Raw genomic sequence first — 19,113 nt, forward strand, 5'->3', positions numbered from 1 at the left:
GATTCAAGCTTGTGCCAAAGTGATTTAATAATTGATGAAATCGATAATACATTTTATTTCACTCTTCAGGGCGAGCTTGCCACTTTGTGAGCGGGTCTATTCATTCACTTAGCCATATTTCCCAAGATGTCTACCTGAGGGATCAATTGGTTTGGTAATTAACTTTGCTCATTGCTAATATTTCTTAACACAGTCTCATGGCTATTTGTATGCAGAGCAGCGACTGACTCCATCTTACATCCTCCAAAGCACTCACACTCCATTTCTGTCGAATGGAAATATGACAACAGCAATACAAAGTCAGCTTTTAAAAATGCCTGCTTGTTCACAGTTAAACTTTAAATGACACTTGTTGTGTCCACAGTGGGTAGTCTTCAAAATGCATTGGAAGACATGCTAGCATGCATTTAATCAATCAATCAATGTTTATTTATATAGCCCTAAATACAAATAGTGATTAAAGTTAATAAAGCTTTCTTCAAAGTTTAGTAAACATTAGACAAATGGTCAATTACATATAGCTACTATGTCCCATTTGTCCCCCTGCAAATGCATGCTTGATGGTGGCCAGTTTTTTTGTAAACTATCTACCCAAGAATGTACAACACATTTTCTCAACAAAAGAGGATAAATCTAACCTGAGAGAAAAATCTAGCTTGAAACTTTTGGATGCATGTGCAAAATTTAAAGGGGAACTGCACGTTTCTTTTAATTTTTGCCTATCGTTCGCGATAATTATTAAAGACATGACGACGGCTGTATTTTCTTTAATGCATTCTAGCCCGTAAATAAACGTAAATAAAAGTCTGCTTACAGTGAAGCCAATGGGAAGTCTTCTATTTTGGCCATAAAACCCAAAAAATAACCATCCAAAAAGCACCAAAAAGACTCAATTTACATTTTGTGACTTGAATGTTAACCAAGTATTAGTGCTATTGTTATTATAAGCGCTAACGCAGACAAAACAATTATAGCAGCGCTGCGATCCCAAGCATGTGTGCCAATGCTAACATGATCGACTGATCTGCTGCTTCTTTGCTTCCTTGCTCGTAAAACTTCTTTTGAGATCATAAATCATACCTCTCACATAGATAATAGAAGAATGAGGGCATATTACGACAAGTTGGTACACTTTGACACCCAATTTAAACCTGGAAATGGCGAGAATGACACAAAAAGACGCCTGGTTCCACACACCCTTTTTTGTCGAAAGGTTTATGAGTTATTCTTCATCTAAATGGGAATATATGAACATCATAGCAGTCGGCATCCTAATGACAGCAGACATTGTACAGTAAGTGTTATTTTTTTTACGTTTGTTGTCTCTCATAAAGTCTGCAGTGAGCAGAAACCAGCGATGTTGGAAAAAAAAGCGAACGTTGTGATACGTTTTTGAAATTAATGTGCCGCGTATGCCTTAAATGAGCAAATGATGTACATTTTACATGTTATTATAAATGTGCCTGTTACTACATTTTATATATACTTACAGCATGCATATAAAACCTTAATTTAGGTGTTTGGATGTTTTTAAGGGCTTTATAGGCATAATAGAGCGGCTCCCATAAGCGGCCTTTAGACCGCATCTATTTAATATTTAGATTGCATTAAAAAATAAAATATACATCGATGGGCAAAATTCCAAAAAAGTGCAGTTTCATATCAGTATGTGGAATTAAACTATGGAATGGATTACGCAAATAAGTCAAACAATGTACTGATGTGATCCAGTTTAATATGATCCAGTTTAAGAGACTGTTCAAACTCAATGTGTTTAAAAATAACAAGGAAGAAGAATTGTGAGAAACGTCTTGAACCTTATTGAAAATGAAATAATCGTATTCATGTGAATCATAACTGACTTTATTGTTTAATAGAACTGAGGTATTTATAACTCATTGATTTTAGTCGTGTTACATAATGAGAACAGAAAGTGAGCATGTGTTAGTAATTGTTATAAATTAGAAAACGGGTGCTTCTTCCCATTCCTTTTCGAACATGTTGTAAAAAGAAATTAATATATGTGAAATATGTGATGTATCATCTTCTAACTGTATGCATGTTCGAAATAAACTTAAACCATAACCGTAGCCATCTTCCTCGAATTGTACTAAAATGCGCTTGTCAGACCCCTAAAGATTTGTACCAAATTGGGTGGTGATTCGGATAAACACCTAAAAATACAGTCGATATTTTGTAGAGCGCAATGATTGTGAGAACATTCAAGTCTGCCCCACTTATGTGGTCAAACTTGGGCTTTCAAGCGGGTTAGCGCCAACATGTGGTGTATTTGTCTGTCACATCATTTTTCTTTTTGTGGGGCTGGCCGACTCGTACGTGCTAAAATTGCCTTTTCTTATAAAAAGTAGCGTTTAGTTCGAACTTATATCTGTCAATGCAAAGAAAATGTTATATACAAGTTTCACTTTTGCATCTAATTGCCCATAACTGTGGTGCATTCAAAGATCCTCAATTAAAGTTAGAAACAGATGCATCACTAGTTTTTAAAGACAAGAGGAGACTTAACTCCCAGGAGATGCACTACTAATACTATGATAACAGTGTTGTGTCGTTAGGGCCAATAAGGCCTTCTCTGCTGGCCTAACATAAATGATGGTCATAGATTAATAAAAGTACATTTTAATCTACTTTCCATAAAGTATTCATCATATTCTCTTCATGTCTTATTAGACTCCAGTGTTGCTTGTTTTTTCCTTAGAGCTTTTATCCAATCAGAATTCAGCTAGCTTGTGGCCAGCGCTGTGTGAATTCTGTCAGATAGACAGTTGATAGACAGTTGCAATAGCCAATCAGATCACGAGTTGTTGACAGTAGCCCATCTCGGTAGCCTTACGCTAAACGTGACTGTGATTGGATTTTCACTTGTCACTACTAAGTGAGAATCCAATCACAAGTTGTAATTTGCGAAAAGCAGGAAGGGGCACCGGAGCCATACCCGGCCAACAGAGAAATCATCGGTTCTCACTTTTTTAACTCACAAAGAAAAAGTTCAAATATTTTATTTATTTATTTTTCCACATTTAATATGTTCTACAAGTATTTTAATTTTGGCAGTACCACGTAAGGCAGTGGTTCTCAACCTTTTTTCAGTGATGTACCCCCTGTGAACATTTTTTTAATTTAAGTACCCCCTAATCAGAGCAAAGTATTTTTGGTTGAAAAAAAGAGATAAATAAGTAAAATACAGCACTATGTCATCAGTTTCTGATTTATTAAATTGTATAACAGTGCAAAATATTGCTCATTTGTAGTGGTCTTTCTTGAACTATTTGGAAAAAAAGATATAAAAATAACTAAAAACTTGTTGAAAAATAAACAAGTGATTCAATTATAAATAAAGATTTCTACACATAGAAGTAATCATCAACTTAAAGTGCCCTCCTTGGGGATTGTAATTGAGATCCATCTGGATTCTAAACATTTCTTCACAAAAAAATAAATCTTTAACATCAATATTGTTGTTGCATTGTTGCATTGTAATGAATGGAATAGCCTACTTGATTTGATGTTCAGTTTATGAACTTACATTCATATTTTGTTGAAGTATTATTCAATTAATATATTTATAAAGGTACCAAGTACCCCCAGGGGTACACGTACCCCCATTTGAGAACCACTGACGTAAGGTATGTTTTAAATGCTGATGCGGGTTCATTAATTTTTAAATGTGCCAAAATATAGCCTGTTTTGCACACTGTTTTGGTGATTTAATGCCCGGTAGTGCACAAGTGTGTTTCTGTATAGCATTTCTCCAGCCTTGGTCATGTGGTGACATAAATGATGGTATTTTGAAGGGTATTTATTAAAGTCGGACTAAGTAGGAGATCACTGAAGGCCTAGGTGGGAAACGCACAGCCCGCCACTGTATGATAATAATGATGGATTATTATGATTTGAATTATCTACTGTTGATAATCCTATGTGTATCAGCTAATGTCTACTTTACTCCTGGCGGTAAAGGGGAACTTGACATTAAGTAAATAATGACAGGTTACTCTACGTGATAATTAAAATCCATATTCAGGCCACTTTTCTAAATAAAATACAGTTTTTAAAAACCAACACATGTTTAGTGGGTATATTTAGATATGTTAATCCCAAAAAAGTCAAAACCTATTTAAGGTTTTGACTTGTGTTATAAAAAGCCAGTTTCAAACAAATCCATCAATAATTAGTTTTTAGTGCATCTTATCATACAAAATATGTGTGTGTCTGTGACGGTGATGTTGCGGTTAGGGTGGGGATAGTGGGTCCAGAATTTAGTGTTACACCCACGATAGTGTGTACCATATTTTTCGGATTATAAATCGCTCCGGAGTATAAATCGCACCGGCCGAAAATGCATAATAAAGAAGGACAAAAGTAAATAAGTCGCATTTTTGGGGAAATGTATTTGATAAAACCCAACACCAAGAATAGACATATGAAAGGCAATTTAAAATAAATAAAGAATAGTGAACAACAGGCTGAATAAGTGTACGTTATATGAGGCATAAATAATCAACTGAGAACGTGCCTGGTATGTTAACGTCAGAGGTGGGACCAAGTCATTGTTTTGCAAGTCACAAGTAAGTCTCAAGTCTTTGCCCTCAAGTCCGAGTCAAGTCCCGAGTCAAGACAGGCAAGCCCCGAGTCAAGTCCAAAGTCAAGACTGGAAAGTCTCAAGTCAAGTCCTAAGTCCTGCATTTTGAGTTTCGAGTCCTTTCAAGTCCTTTTAACCACAGACTAATATATTAACACAGATTGTGTATGCTTTTCAAACGCTGTATTTATTTATTAAAACAAGTGCATTTTAAATTGCAGGAAAGAAAATTGTGCTGACATTGCACTTTATAATAGCACGATTAACCAGTCATTTTAAACATTAACTCATTCCTTTACAGAACAAACACATTGAAAAATAAAGTGCAAATGTACTTATTTGTACAAAAGTGTTAACATTGAAAAAACATGACATATACGTGAACATAACAAAAAAGTTGTACTTTTTATATGTCAGGGCCCTATGCTGCATTGCATTTGCAAAAGACCAAATTAGCCAAGAGTCTGTCAGTCATTTGTGCACGATGGGGGCGTAGTATGATGCCACCATGGCTGAAAACTCGCTCCACTGGAGCACTGGAGGCAGGCACTGCCAAGACTCTCATGGCCACTCGGAACAGTGAAGGAAGAGTCTTCATGTTCAATGCCCAGAACAAAAGGGGGGAGAGAGTTGTTTTGGGTTGGTGCACTACTTGTAAGTGTATCTTGTGTTTTTTATGTTGATTTAATTAAAAAAAGAAAAGAAAAAAAAAATATTTCTTGTGCGGCCCGATACCAATCGATCCACGGACCAGTACCGGGCCGTGGCCCGGTGGTTGGGGACCACTGAGGTAAACAACCAACAGTATGTCAGAAAGCTAGCTAAAACGGTACACATATTCATAATATAGTATACATTTTAACTGACCTTTATTTTACTATTTTTGTCTTTTTTTAGGTGGCTAAAATACGCGGTGCTGCTGACCGCCGTCTAACGTTACGTGTGATATATTGACTAACGTAACCCTGCTTAAAAAAAATCACTGAACAAAAAGTATGAATAAAGTAGTGAACTGCAACAGATTCCCGTGTTTGCAATAACGTTATAACGTTAGCAGTGAGTTTACAGCCTCACTGATTTAACTACACAGCAAATAAAAGTCACGTTACTTAGCCAATAAACGTTATCTTACATTCAAAACTTACCGTTCTTTGTGCAACTTCAAATGCCGGACGAAGTTGGAAGTTGTTGCCTCTCCATCAGTAATTTTCGAACCGCATGTGTTGCATACTGCAAACCGTTTTGTGTTGACCACCTCATAATTTTTATACCCAAACAAAATTATTTTAGGTATCATTTTTTGTTCACTGGCGTGTGGTTTGGACATGTCTTCTTCGTTGGTTGTCCTGCAATTTGATTGGATGAATGCTGTGTGATGAAAACAAAGTAGATCTAATTTGATTGGCTGTTGTACTGAGACCACACCAGCTGACACACGCAACGCTGATAGACAAGTACACAATGAAAAATACGGAGTGCTCCCAAATAACTTTTTCATCTTTGGGTTTTGGGGAAAGTAGCAAGTCATGTCAATTCAAAAGGCTCAAGTCCAAGTGAAGTCACAAGTCATTGATGTTAAAGTCTAAGTCGAGTTGCAAGTCTTTTTACATTTTGTCAAGTCGAGTCTAAAGTCATCAAATTCATGACTCAAGTCTGACTCGAGTCCAAGTCATGTGACTCGAGTCCACACCTCTGGTTAACGTAACATATTATGGTAAGAGTCATTCAAATAACTATAACATATAGAACATGCTATACGTTTACCAAACAATCTGTCACTCCTAATCGCTAAATCCCATGAAATCTTCTTCCTTACATGCTTTTCAATGAACTCGCAGAAACTGTCTACCTTGGATTGGAAGTCTGCTGGCAGTTTTTGGGACATCGTTGTCCTTGCTCTGATAGAGAGGCGATTGCGTTGCATGAAGCGGTAACACCAAGAAGGTCCTCCCGCGAAGTAATTTATATTCATCTCCTTGGTAACTAACTGGGCGTGGTGACGCAACTGGGCGTGGTGACGCAACCGTACGGTTGACGAGCCTCTCCCGGCAGCACGTTGTTCAAGCACCCATTTGTGAATTCGTTCCTCGAGCTGTCACCACCTAGCTTTTAGCCCGCGATTAGCTTTTTTAGTTTTCTTCATTTCAGTAAGAGTAGCCTCCGCTTTTCGCCAGTCCCTTACAAGTTTTCACTTACTCCAAACTTTCTTTCTGCTGCTCGATTGCCGTTTTCTGCTGCATATTTCACTACGTCCACCTTGTAACCTGCAGTATATGATTTCCTTTTCGGTGCCATTTTTGTTCAGCCCTTCTCAGTTTTTATAAGTTACCGCCAATGTTGAAATGATCAATTTTCATAGGTATGGAAGTAGTAGCAGGTAGCATCTTTTTTTTCACAATGCACTTCTGCCATGACCCGCCCCTGTCAAATTTTTATTGGCTGATATACGCCTAGTCCAGGGGTCGGCAACCCGCGGCTCTAGAGCCGTATGCGGCTCTTTAGCGCCGCCCTAGTGGCTCTATGGAGCTTTTTCAAAAATGTATGAAAAATGGAAAAAGTTGAGGGGAAAATATTTTTTGTGTTGTTTTAATATGGTTTCTGTAGGAGGACAAACATGACACAAACCTCCCTAATTGTTATAAATCACACTGTTTATATTAAACATGCTTCACTGATTCCAGTATTTGGCGAGCGCCGTTTTGTCCTACTAATTTTGGCGGTCCTTGAACTCACCGTAGTTTGTTTACATGTAGAACTTTCTCCGACTTTCTAGGACGTGTTTTATGCCACTTCTTTTTCTGTCTCATTTTGTCCACCAAACTTTTAACGTTGTGCATGAATCCACAAAGGTGAGTTTTGTTGATGTTATTGACTTGTGTGTAGTGCTAATCAGACATATTTGGTCACTGCATGACTGCAAGCTAATCGATGCTAACATGCTATTTAGGCTAGCTATATGTACATATTGCATCATTATGCCTCATTTGTAGGTATATTTGAGGTCATTTATTTTCCTTTAAGTCCTCTTAATTCAATTTATATCTCATGACACACTATCTGTATGTAATATGGCTTTTATTTTTTTGCGGCTCCAGACAGATTTGTTTTTGTATTTTTGGTCCAATATGGCTCTTTCAACATGTTGGGTTGCCGACCCCTGGCCTAGTCTCTAACGTGAATAAGATAAATAATATTATTTGATATTTTACGGTAATGTGTAAATAGTTTCACACATAAGTCGCTCCAGAGTATAAATCGCACCCCGGCCAAACTATGAAAAATACTGCGACTTATAATCCGAAAAATACGGTAGTTGTAAATTGAATATCTTAGTTAGTATTCATTCAAGTATTGTGTGTTACGTTTTGATAATCAATCAATCACAATTTATTTATTTATTTGTATTGCCCGCCGATTCTGTTCATAACTTTTATGGACAGAATTTCTAGGCGCAGTCAAGGCGTTGAGGGGATCTGGTTTGGTGGCTGCAGGATTAGGTCTCTGCTTTTTGCAGATGATGTGGTCCTGATGGCTTCATCTGGCCAGGATCTTCAGCTCTCACTGGATCGGTTCGCAGCTGAGTGTGAAGCGACTGGGATGAGAATCAGCACCTCCAAGTCCGAGTCCATGGTTCTCTCCCGGAAAAGGGTGGAGTGCCATCTCCGGGTTGGGGAGGAGATCTTGCCCCAAGTGGAGGAGTTCAAGTACCTCGGAGTTTTGTTCACGAGTGAGGGAAGAGTGGATCGTGAGATTGACAGGCGGATCGGTGCGGCGTCTTCAGTAATGCGGACGCTGTGTCGATCCGTTGTGGTGAAGAAGGAGCTGAGCCGGAAGGCAAAGCTCTCAATTTACCGGTCGATCTACGTTCCGATCCTCACCTATGGTCATGAGCTTTGGGTTATGACCGAAAGGACAAGATCACGGGTACAAGCGGCCGAAATGAGTTTCCTCCGCCGGGTGGCGGGACTCTCCCTTAGAGATAGGGTGAGAAGCTCTGCCATCCGGGGGGAGCTCAAAGTAAAGCTGCTGCTCCTCCACATCGAGAGGAGCCAGATGAGGTGGTTCGGGCATCTGGTCAGGATGCCACCCGAACGCCTCCCTAGGGAGGTGTTTAGGGCACGCCCGACCGGTAGGAGGCCGCAGGGAAGACCCAGGACACGTTGGGAAGACTATGTCTCCCGGCTGGCCTGGGAACGCCTCGGGGACCCACAGGAAGAGCTGAACGAAGTGGCTGGGGAGAGGGAAGTCTGGGCTGCCCTGCTTAGGCTGCTGCCCCCGCGACCCGACCTTGGATAAGCGGAAGAAGATGGATGGATGGAAGGGTATTGCCCGCCAAGTCCATTACCTTAGTGGTACCTTAGTGAAAATGTTCAAAACTGTTAAGTCTACTTTAGCACATGCTCTACTCCTACCTTCTCTCTAAATTAGTCGCCGTGAATGAAATACTCCCACTAAATGGGACATCGAAACAATACCGATGTGTGTTGTTGGTGTCTCTAATGAGGCTCAAGGCGCTGCGCTGCTGTGGAAGTGAACGTGCGGAACCTGGGTGAACGCTGAACAGGACAATTATAGGATGCACCTCTCCGAGCAAGACATTCTGGCAAAAAGCCATAAAAAAGCCACAGAGGGAGAATTTTAATTTGTGAGAATGGCTCTATAAGTTGACCGCTACACAGATTGGGTGAGGTAAAAAGACGATTGTCCATTAATGATCTCCACCTGGTGGGCTGTGTAGAATCTCAGCATAATGCTGACAATGACAATAGGGAATGGGATGGCAACAACATAAAAGAGGCTGATTCATTTAGCCACCACTGACTGTTTTTTTTTAATCAGCTCTTCACTTTGCATCTGTTTTCCGCACGCCCGCAGTGTTGGTAGGAAACATAAAAAAGTATGATTGGAAGCAACAGTGATGAGAGCTTTCCTAGGTGTCGTCAAATCCTCCTCCCAGCGGCGACATCGCAGATGGAGGACAGTTAGAGGAATCAACAAAGCCGCACATCACTTTCTCGATCTCAAGGCTGAGCGCTAATATCACAACGTGTAATTCAAACAGGATAAATAACCACTCAAATAAATGCTAAGGGTGTTGTGTCATTTTACACAAGCACAAGATTCAGACACATTCATCAACTACATAGAACACTCATTAACAGCCCCATAAGCCAATTAACAAATTAACACGTTATTTCTTCCATTGTGTGTTGATAAAACCTCTGCGGAAATCTTGCTATTCAGTATGATTCCATCTAGCCGTCCAGAATGAAATAATTATTTAAAATCGACAATTATATTAATGAAATACAGTACACAACAATACAAAATAATAGGGCTGTGAATCTTTCGATTCAATATAGATTCTTGGGGTCACGTTTCGATTCAAAATCTTTTCTTTTTTCAATTCAACACGATTCTCGATTCAAAAACGATTTTTTCCTGATTCAAAACGATTCTCTATTCATTCAATACATAGGATTTCAGCAGGATCTACCCCAGTCTGCTGACATGCAAGCGGAGTAGTATATTTTTGTAAAAAGCTTTTATAATTGTAAAGGACAATGTTTTATCAACTGGTTGCAATAATGTAAATTTGTTTTAACTATTAAATGAACCAAAAATATGACTTATTTTATCTTTGTGAAAATATTGGACACAGTGTGTTGTCAATCTTATGAGATGCGATGCAAGTGTAAGCCACTGTGACACTATTGTTCTTTTTATTTTATTTTATAAATGTCTAATGATAATGTCAATGAGGGATTTTTAATCACTGCTATGTTGAAATTGTAACCAATGTTGATACTGTTGTTGATAATATTCATTTTTGTTTCACTACTTTTGGTTTGTTCTGTGTCGTGTTTGCGTCTCCTCTCAATTGCTCTGTTTATTGCAGTTCTGAGTGTTGCTGGGTCGGGTTTGGTTTTGGAATTGGATTGCATTGTTATGGTATGGCTGTGTATTGTTTTGTTGGATTGATTAATTAAAAAAAAAAAAAAAAAAATAAAAATAAAAAAATAAAAAAATAAATAAATAAAAAATAAATAAAAAAAATAAAAAATCGATTTTTTAAAAATGAGAATCGATTCTGAATCGCACAACGTGAGAATTGATTTTTTCCCACACCCCTACAAAATAAATAACATCAATCTTTATTAAAGGGGACCTCTGATTATTTTAATCTACATTTAAAACACATATTTGTTGGCTAGATAATATGTATTGGATATGCTTTGGTTTAAATTTTGCTCCACAGTCACTTTTATAACCTGTCTTTTGAGTCTGTCTGCAAAATGCTCGATTGGGGAAGCATTGCCAGATTGCAAATTAAACCACGGCCCACATATATATATATATATATATATATATATATGCATATATATATATATATATATATATATATATATATATATATATATATAGGCAGCACTGTGTCAGAGGGGTTAGTGCGTCTGCCTCACAATACGAACTTCCTGAGTAGTCCTGGGGTCAATCCCGGGCTCGGGATCTTTCTGTGTGGAGTTTGCATGTTCTCCCCGTGACTGCGTGGGTTCCCTCCGGGTACTCCGGGTACTCCGGCTTCCTCCCACCTCCAAAGACATGCACCTGCGGATAGGTTGATTGGCAACACAAAAAATTGGCCCTAGAGTGTGAATGTGAGTGTGAATGTTGTCTGTCTATCTGTGTTGGCCCTGTGATGAGGTGGCGACTTGTCCAGGCTGTACCCCGCCTTCCGTCTGATTGTAGCTGAGATAGGCTCCAGCGCCCCCCGCGACCCTGAAGGGAATAAGCGGTACACAATGGATGGATGGATATATATATATATATATATATATATATATATATATATATATATATATATATATATATATATATATAGCCAAGTGAAAAGGTTTGGACAGACACAGTAAAAAATTTACTTCTAATACATTATATAGAATTACCTGGTTACAACTTTAGGCACACCTGTACACTCTGCGCTCATGCCAAACTGCTTACAATTTGACGCTTTGGCTTTCTTTAATCAATCATCAATCAAAGTTTACTTATAAACCCCTAATCACAAATGTCTCAAAGGCCTGCACAAGCCACAGCGACATCCTTGGCTCAGATCCCATAACACGAGTATCCAACATTGTAACTACATGTATTTTCAATTAAATTCGACAGAATTTAAATTATTCTAACATTATTAAGAGAAGGCTCAGAATTGCAACATTTTATTAAAAATTACACATTTCTATGTTGTTGAAAGCCACAAAGTTAATTCAACAATATTACTCACTAAAAGTGCCTCAATTGACACCAAGTTGACAGCTTGTTTCCTCTTTGCAAAAGTCCTCAAATTTGCAACAATTTGAACACGCAGACATACTAATTGTCTCGCCTTCACTTGTGAAATATCATCATTTTTATTGCCTATACCTAGATCAGAGGCTAATTTCATAGTGACGTCTAACCTGTTCAAGGTTATAGCTATAGTGCAGCCTCATTAGTAAACAATACCTAATAGCATGACCGCTATCAGGTAGCAAGAGCGTTTTTAGGCCATGTTCATTGTCACTATAATGGCAGCCTGCATTGAAAAGTGGCTCAAATTAGTATAATTATGCTAATGGCAGCCTTTCTAATGTATCATTAGCTGCACTCCCGCCCTGTGCCACTGTTGTGTACAAAGCCTCCGCCTCCATGTACAAAATATCCCAATCCATTTTAGCACTGCTGTGTGATGTCTCTTACTTCTACTGTGATTATTTTCAGCACAACAAGGTGTTTTCCATTTGATAGCCCTCGCCATGCACTATGTTGCAGGAGTTGCATAATAAATAGCACGTTTGAAAAGTGGAGCCCTGCTGGCTCGTTTGACTGTGTTCTTATTTGCATTCGGACAGCTTTTGCTTTTATTTGGTGCGTCTGAGCTCTTATATCTCGGAACACACCGTGTGTGAATAAACGACAGCCGGCAAACAGATGCAGGAGCATGCAATTACAATGTGCTACTTTGTTTCTGTTGATCTGGCTTCCCCCCCTGTAGGACTACACCACCATGCAGTTTTGTGCCAACAAACTGGATAAGAAGGACTTCTTTGGAAAGTCCGACCCCTTCATGGTCTTCTACAGGAGTAACGAGGATGGCACGTGAGTTTGTCTCGTCTTTGAGTTCAGCGGGGGGGTTCACGTTGGCTTATAGAAGCCAGGTAGGAGGGGGTGGACTTTAAAGGGAGGGGGGTCAGCGGAGTTACACAGGGATCCCTTGAACTCAGCAGCATACAGACGACTTGATCCAGGCAAGATTTCAAAGCAAACTCAATGTTCTCCTCAAGGTCCTCTTAAAGGTTTTAGTCAGCGGCACTTTAAATCACTGCTGACCTTCTTCCATAGGTTCACCATCTGCCACAAGACAGAAGTGGTGAAGAACACGCTAAACCCGACGTGGGAGCCCTTCTCCATCCCTGTGCGAGCGCTCTGCAATGGAGACTATGACAGGTGGGCGATATGGTGACGCACAGCACGATCCTTATGGAGTCTCATTTTTTTAATGTGAAGGTGTGTCAAATTGAGATGACACTGATTTTCTGTCTGCTACGCCAAAAGACCACCCCTGCAGGCCTGTCATGGTCAACATGAGTGAATAGCCCGGAATTGATAACATCAGTTGTAAACAGTTTGCTGCTGCAGGGGCCTTCTTCTTATCTTCCTTTTTTCCGCTTGCAGTAAAAGGGACATCTGAGCAGCATGGCTGTTTTTTGGCAGGATAATAACAGTGGAGTTGCTGTACTCCATAGAGCAGTGTTTTTCAACCACTGTGCCGCGGCACATTATCTAATTTCACCTATTTGGGCTAAAAATATTTTTTTGCAAACCAATAATTATAGTCTGCAAATGATGTGTTGTTGTTGACTGGTCAGTGCTGTCTAGAGCTCAACAGAGTGACTGTGTAATACTCTTCCATATCAGTAGGTGGCAGCAGGTAGATGTCGGAAACAGCGGGAGGCAGGGTACAGGTAAAAAGGTATCTAATGCTTAAACCAAAACTAAACAAAAGGTGAGTGCCCCTAAGAAAAGGCATTGAAGCTTACAGAAGGCTATGCAGAACAAAACTAAAACTGAACTGGCTACAAAGTAAACAAAAACAGAATGCTGGAGGACCGCAAATACTTACTGTGGAGCAAAGACAATGTACATCCGAACATGACATGACAATCAATAATGTCCCCACAAAGAAGAATAAAAACAACTAAAATATTCTTGATTGCTAAAACAAAGTAGATGCGGGAAATATCGCTCAAAGGAAGACATGAAACTGCTACAGGAAAATACCAAAAAAAGAGAAAAAGCCATCAAAATAGGAGCGCAAGACAAGAAGTAAAACACTACACACAGGAAAACAGCAGAAAACTCAAAATAAGTCAGGGCGTGATGTGACAGGTGGTGACAGTACACTTACTTTGAGACAAGAGCTATATTGATGCATGCTTGGTTATGGTTTAAAGTCATATCCAACAATTGTGACAACGACTTTTTACTGTCAACTGAGCTTCGTTTTTTAATGATTTCTGCTGGTGGTGTGCCTCCGCATTTTTTCAACGCAAAAAAATGTGCCTTGGCTCAAAAAAGGTTGACAAACACTGCCATAGAGGAAGCATGTGTGTGTAAGCATGAAATTGTGCGTCTAAACAGCCACCGTGTGTAGAAACTCACATTTTGACCCATATAGCACGCTGGGTGTCAACGGAGCATCTTTTGCTGCATTCAGCCTTTACTCACCTGGAAGTGAATTAGGTCAGACAGATGCATGGAAGCCATGGATGATGACTTTGAGGATTTGGATGGAGCAAAGTACTTACTGTGATTAAGGACTGTGTCTACGTCTCCCACTTAAATGGAACCTATATTGCAAAACCAACTTTTCTTACCTATTGGTATGTGTTATTGTGTATTTTTGATCTGCATAAGTCCCTAAAATTTGAAATCAAACCATGTAGGCAATAGCGGATATAATCATAAAACAGTCTAGCCTTCCTTCGTACTTCTTCCAATTTGTGTGACGTCAGCGGATATCTTCATATATGCATGGTTAACCTGAAGAGCCTTGAGAGAGTCCACCATTGTAGTCAATAAGTATGGAGCCAAAACACTGCCAGTAAGATTTGGTATAGAAAAAAAAAGATATTGTAGAAAATGATGTATTGGCACCAAAACAAGTTTTGGCAACAAATAAAAACAAAAATAGAAAAAATACAATATTTTTGTGATAATTTTTTAGTATCATGACATGTTTTCAATGCCAATATTCATATTTTCAAAACACTGCCAGTAAGATTTAGTATACAAAAAAATTATATTGTAGAAAATGTTAAATTGGCACCAAAACAAGTTTTGGCAACAAATAAATAGAAAAATAGAAAAAAATACTATATTTTTGTGATAATTTTTTGTATCATGACATGTTTTCGATGCCAATATTCATATTTTTGTACACTGCTATTGTGTTTGTTTGTTTCACAGGTTTTTATTTTCAACTCTTTTTTTCACATTTGCTTCTCTTTTTTAGTTAAGTTAAAAGTACCACTGATAGTCACACACACACTGGGAGTGGTGAAATTACTCTCTGCATTTGACCCATCCCCTTGTTCCATCCCCTGGGAGGTGAGGGGAGCAGTGAGCAGCAGCTGTGGCTGTGCTCGGGAATCATTTTGGTGATTTAACCCCCAATTCCAACCATTGATGCCGAGTGCCAATCAGGGAGGTAATGGTCCCATTGTTATAGTCTTTGTTGTAAGCCTTGCTCACAGGCCCCTACCCCCCACATCCAACACTGCCGATAGTTTGAAACTGTAAAAAAAGAAGCAAAAAAAAAAAAAAAAAAAAAATTGAAACAAAGCCGTGAAAAAGAGAAGCAAATGTGGAAAAAAAAGTTGAAAATAAACACAAAAACAATACACAATATGAAAATAGGCATTTAAAACATGTCATTATACAAACAAAGATCCACCAAAAATATTGTATTTTTTCAATGTTTGTATTTATTTGTTGCCAAAACTTATTTAATACTTCTTTTTTTTTTATATTACTAAATTTTACTGGCAATGTTCTGGCTCCATAAATAAGCTCTTTCTTTTTCTCTATCCTCTCGTTGTGGGGCAGACTGTCTCGTACATGCACATGCATCTTCCGCTGTTGCCATTTTTAATATAAAGTAGTGTACAGTTTGAACTTATATCTGTCGGTAGACTCGATATGGAAGTGCTAAAAACTACAACATGGTGGGCGGAGAGAAGATGTTTTTGAATTGGAGGCACATAAATAAAACCGCCCACAAAACGGCGCTTCCTGAAGAGATGGTCATGAAGTGGTTTGAAGATGGTCTGTAAAGCATAATCTACGCAACGAACCACCCTTACATGTTATGTAGACCACAAGGAAGTGTTTTAAATGTAAAATATATATATATATATATATATATACCGTATTTTTCGGAGTATAAGTCGCACCGGAGTATAAGTCGCACCTGCCGAAAATGCATAATAAAGAAGGAAAAAAACATATATAAGTCGCACTGGAGTATAAGTCGCATTTTTGGGGGAAATTTATTTGATAAAACCCAACACCAAGAATAGACATTTGAAAGGCAATTTAAAATAAATAAAGAATAGTGAACAACAGGCTGAATAAGTGTACGTTATATGACGCATAAATAACCAACTGAGAACGTGGCTGGTATGTTAATGTAACATATTATGGTAAGAGTCATTCAAATAACTATAACATATAGAATATGCTATACGTTAATCAAACAATCTGTCACTCCTAATCGCTAAATCTCATGACATCTTATACGTCTAGTCTCTTACGTGAATGAGCTAAATACTATTTTTTGATATTTTACGGTAATGTGTTAATAATTTCACACATAAGTTGCTCCTGAGTATAAGTCGCACCCCCGGCCAAACTATGAAAAAAACTGCGACTTATAGTCCGAAAAATAAGGTATATATCATATGACCTCTTTAAATATGTGGATTTCTTCTTTAATGCATTCTTTAACAAAGAATGGAATCAAATAGTGTGTCCTCTTCTCCTCTTGACAAACGTCCTCTCTCTACCATTGTATGAGACCCTTATTCTCTTGTTTTTTTTGTTGGCATGTTGGCCTGCTCAGTGGCCTTGTGGTTGGAGTGTCCGCCCTGAGATCAGTTAGTCGTGAGTTCAAACCCCGGCCGAGTCATACAAAAGACTATAAAAATGGGACCCATTACCTCCCTGCTTGGCACTCAGCATCAAGTGTTGGAATTGGGGGTTAAATCACCAAAATGATTCTCGGGCACGGCCACCGCTGCTGCTCACTGCTCCCCTCACCTCCCAGGGGGTGAACAAGGGGATGGGTCGAATGCAGAGGGTAATTTCACCACACCTAGTGTGTGTCTGGTTATCGTTGGTACTTTAACTTTAACTTAACTTTTAACTTAACTGTTTATCTTGGACAGTTATTAGCCAAAACTTAGGAGAGGTATTTGAGTTGTACCAAGTATTTCACAAAATTTGAAGGGGATTCCAACATAAAACCATCCCTGTCCTTTGTAAATCTGTCAAATAACTTGACAGCCATACGTAAGTGAGATCTCTTACTTTCACTCAAAAATGTCGAAGATAGAGATGAAATTGATCTGTGCTGTATCTGGACTGAAATCTGATAGCATTTCTAGCTCATGACCATCATAGCTCAGTAAAAATGGTTGCTGAGACAATTAATATTGAGTGACACATCAGTGGGGAATGATCTGACTTGGTGTCGAAACACAGTCACATGTTTGTGAGTGAAGTTGAGTCAGTTGGAGGTGTTGTCAGAAAGCTGTTACGACAATATTTAAAGGGGAACATTATCACCAGACCTATGTAAGCGTCAATATATACCTTGATGTTGCAGAAAAAAGACCATATATTTTTTTGACTGATTTTCGAACTCTAAATGGGTGAATTTTGGCTAATTAAACGCCTTTCTATTATTCGCTCTCGTTGTGACGTCACATCGGGAAGCAATCCGCCATTTTCTCAAACACCTTACAAACACCGAGTCAAATCAGCTCTGTTATTTTCCGTTTTTTCGACTGTTTTCCGTACCTTGGAGACATCATGCCTCGTCGGTGTGTTGTCGGAGAGTGTAACAACACGAACAGGGACGGATTCAAGTTGCACCAGTGGCCCAAAGATGCGAAAGTGGCAAGAAATTGGACGTTTGTTCCGCACACTTTACCGACAAAAGCTATGCTACGACAGAGATGGCAAGAATGTGTGGATATCCTGCGACACTCAAAGCAGATGCATTTCCAACTGGACTGGACAGATCAGCTTTCAGGAAAAAAGAGCGGATGAGGGTATGTCTACAGAATATATTAATTGATAAAAACTGGGCTGTCTGCACTCTCAAAGTGCATGTTGTTGCCAAATGTATTTCATATGCTGTAAACCTACTTCATAGTTGTTAGTTTCTTTTAATGCCAAACAAACACATACCAATCGTTGGTTAGAAGGCAATCGCCGAATTTGTCCTCGCTTTCTCCCGTGTCGCTGGCTATCGTGTCGTTTTCGTCGGTTTCGCTTGCATACGGTTCAAACCGATATGGCTCATAGCTTCAGTTTCTTCTTCAATTTCGTTTTCGCTACCTGCCTCCACACTACAACCATCCGTTTCAATACATGCGTAATCTGTTGAATCGCTTAAGCCGCTGAAATCCGAGTCTGAATCCGAGCTAATGTCGCTATACCTTGCTGTTCTAACCGCCATGTTTGTTTGTATTGGCATCACTGTGTGACGTCACAGAAAAATGGACGGGTGTATATAACGATGGTTAAAATCAGGCACTTTGAAGCTTATTTTAGGGATATTGCGTGATGAGTAAAATTTTGAAAAAAATTTCGAAAAATAAAATAAGCCACTGGGAACTGATTTGTTATGGTTTTAACCCTTCTGAAATTGTGATAATGTTCCCCTTTAACAAACGACCCCGTCTGGTTATAATTGATTCTTGCTTCTTCACATTGTGAGTCACCTCCATATTCGTGGCAAAATAAATGCATTACAGACAGACAGAATGAGTTCAGGTTGGGCAACGAGGGCGGCATCGCTCTGCCTCCTCCTGGACCTGCGGAGACTTGATTGACAGCAGCAAATCACTGAAGCTTCCATGAGAGAAACTCAAAGGGAGGAAAGTCTTTGCTCATTCCAAAGTTAATTTTCTCAGGCTTGCTCATTGCTAATTTCTAGACTCCCCAAATGATTGCAATACTTGCAAAATATGATTCCGCTCTTGAGGGTTTCTTTTTTTATCTTTGGTATGTGTGAAAACATTTTTCCCAAAACTTTTGGCAACTTTCTCAGAAGTATCTCGGTTTTTGTTAGACATACTGTATTTTCCGGGCTATAGAGTGCACAGTTTTGAGAAGAAAAAAAATATGTTTACCAGCCCAAGTGCACTCTTCAAAGCATGGGAAAAAAGTAGCAGTTT

General features: G+C 38.9%; 1 protein-coding gene across 2 annotated transcripts in view; it reads left to right on the forward strand.

Annotated features, from left to right (window-relative positions):
* cpne5a (copine Va) overlaps nt 1–19,113 on the forward strand; it is a 217,765-nt gene that overhangs the window by 112,831 nt on the left and 85,821 nt on the right. For both annotated transcript variants that reach the window (XM_061987293.2, XM_061987300.2), the window contains 2 exons: nt 12,642–12,745; nt 12,989–13,093. In XM_061987293.2, coding sequence (XP_061843277.1) covers nt 12,642–12,745; nt 12,989–13,093 — 209 coding nt within the window. The remainder of the gene's footprint in view (nt 1–12,641; nt 12,746–12,988; nt 13,094–19,113) is intronic.

Source organism: Nerophis lumbriciformis, linkage group LG01 (genome assembly GCF_033978685.3).
Source record: "Nerophis lumbriciformis linkage group LG01, RoL_Nlum_v2.1, whole genome shotgun sequence".
NCBI lineage: Eukaryota > Metazoa > Chordata > Actinopteri > Syngnathiformes > Syngnathidae > Nerophis > Nerophis lumbriciformis.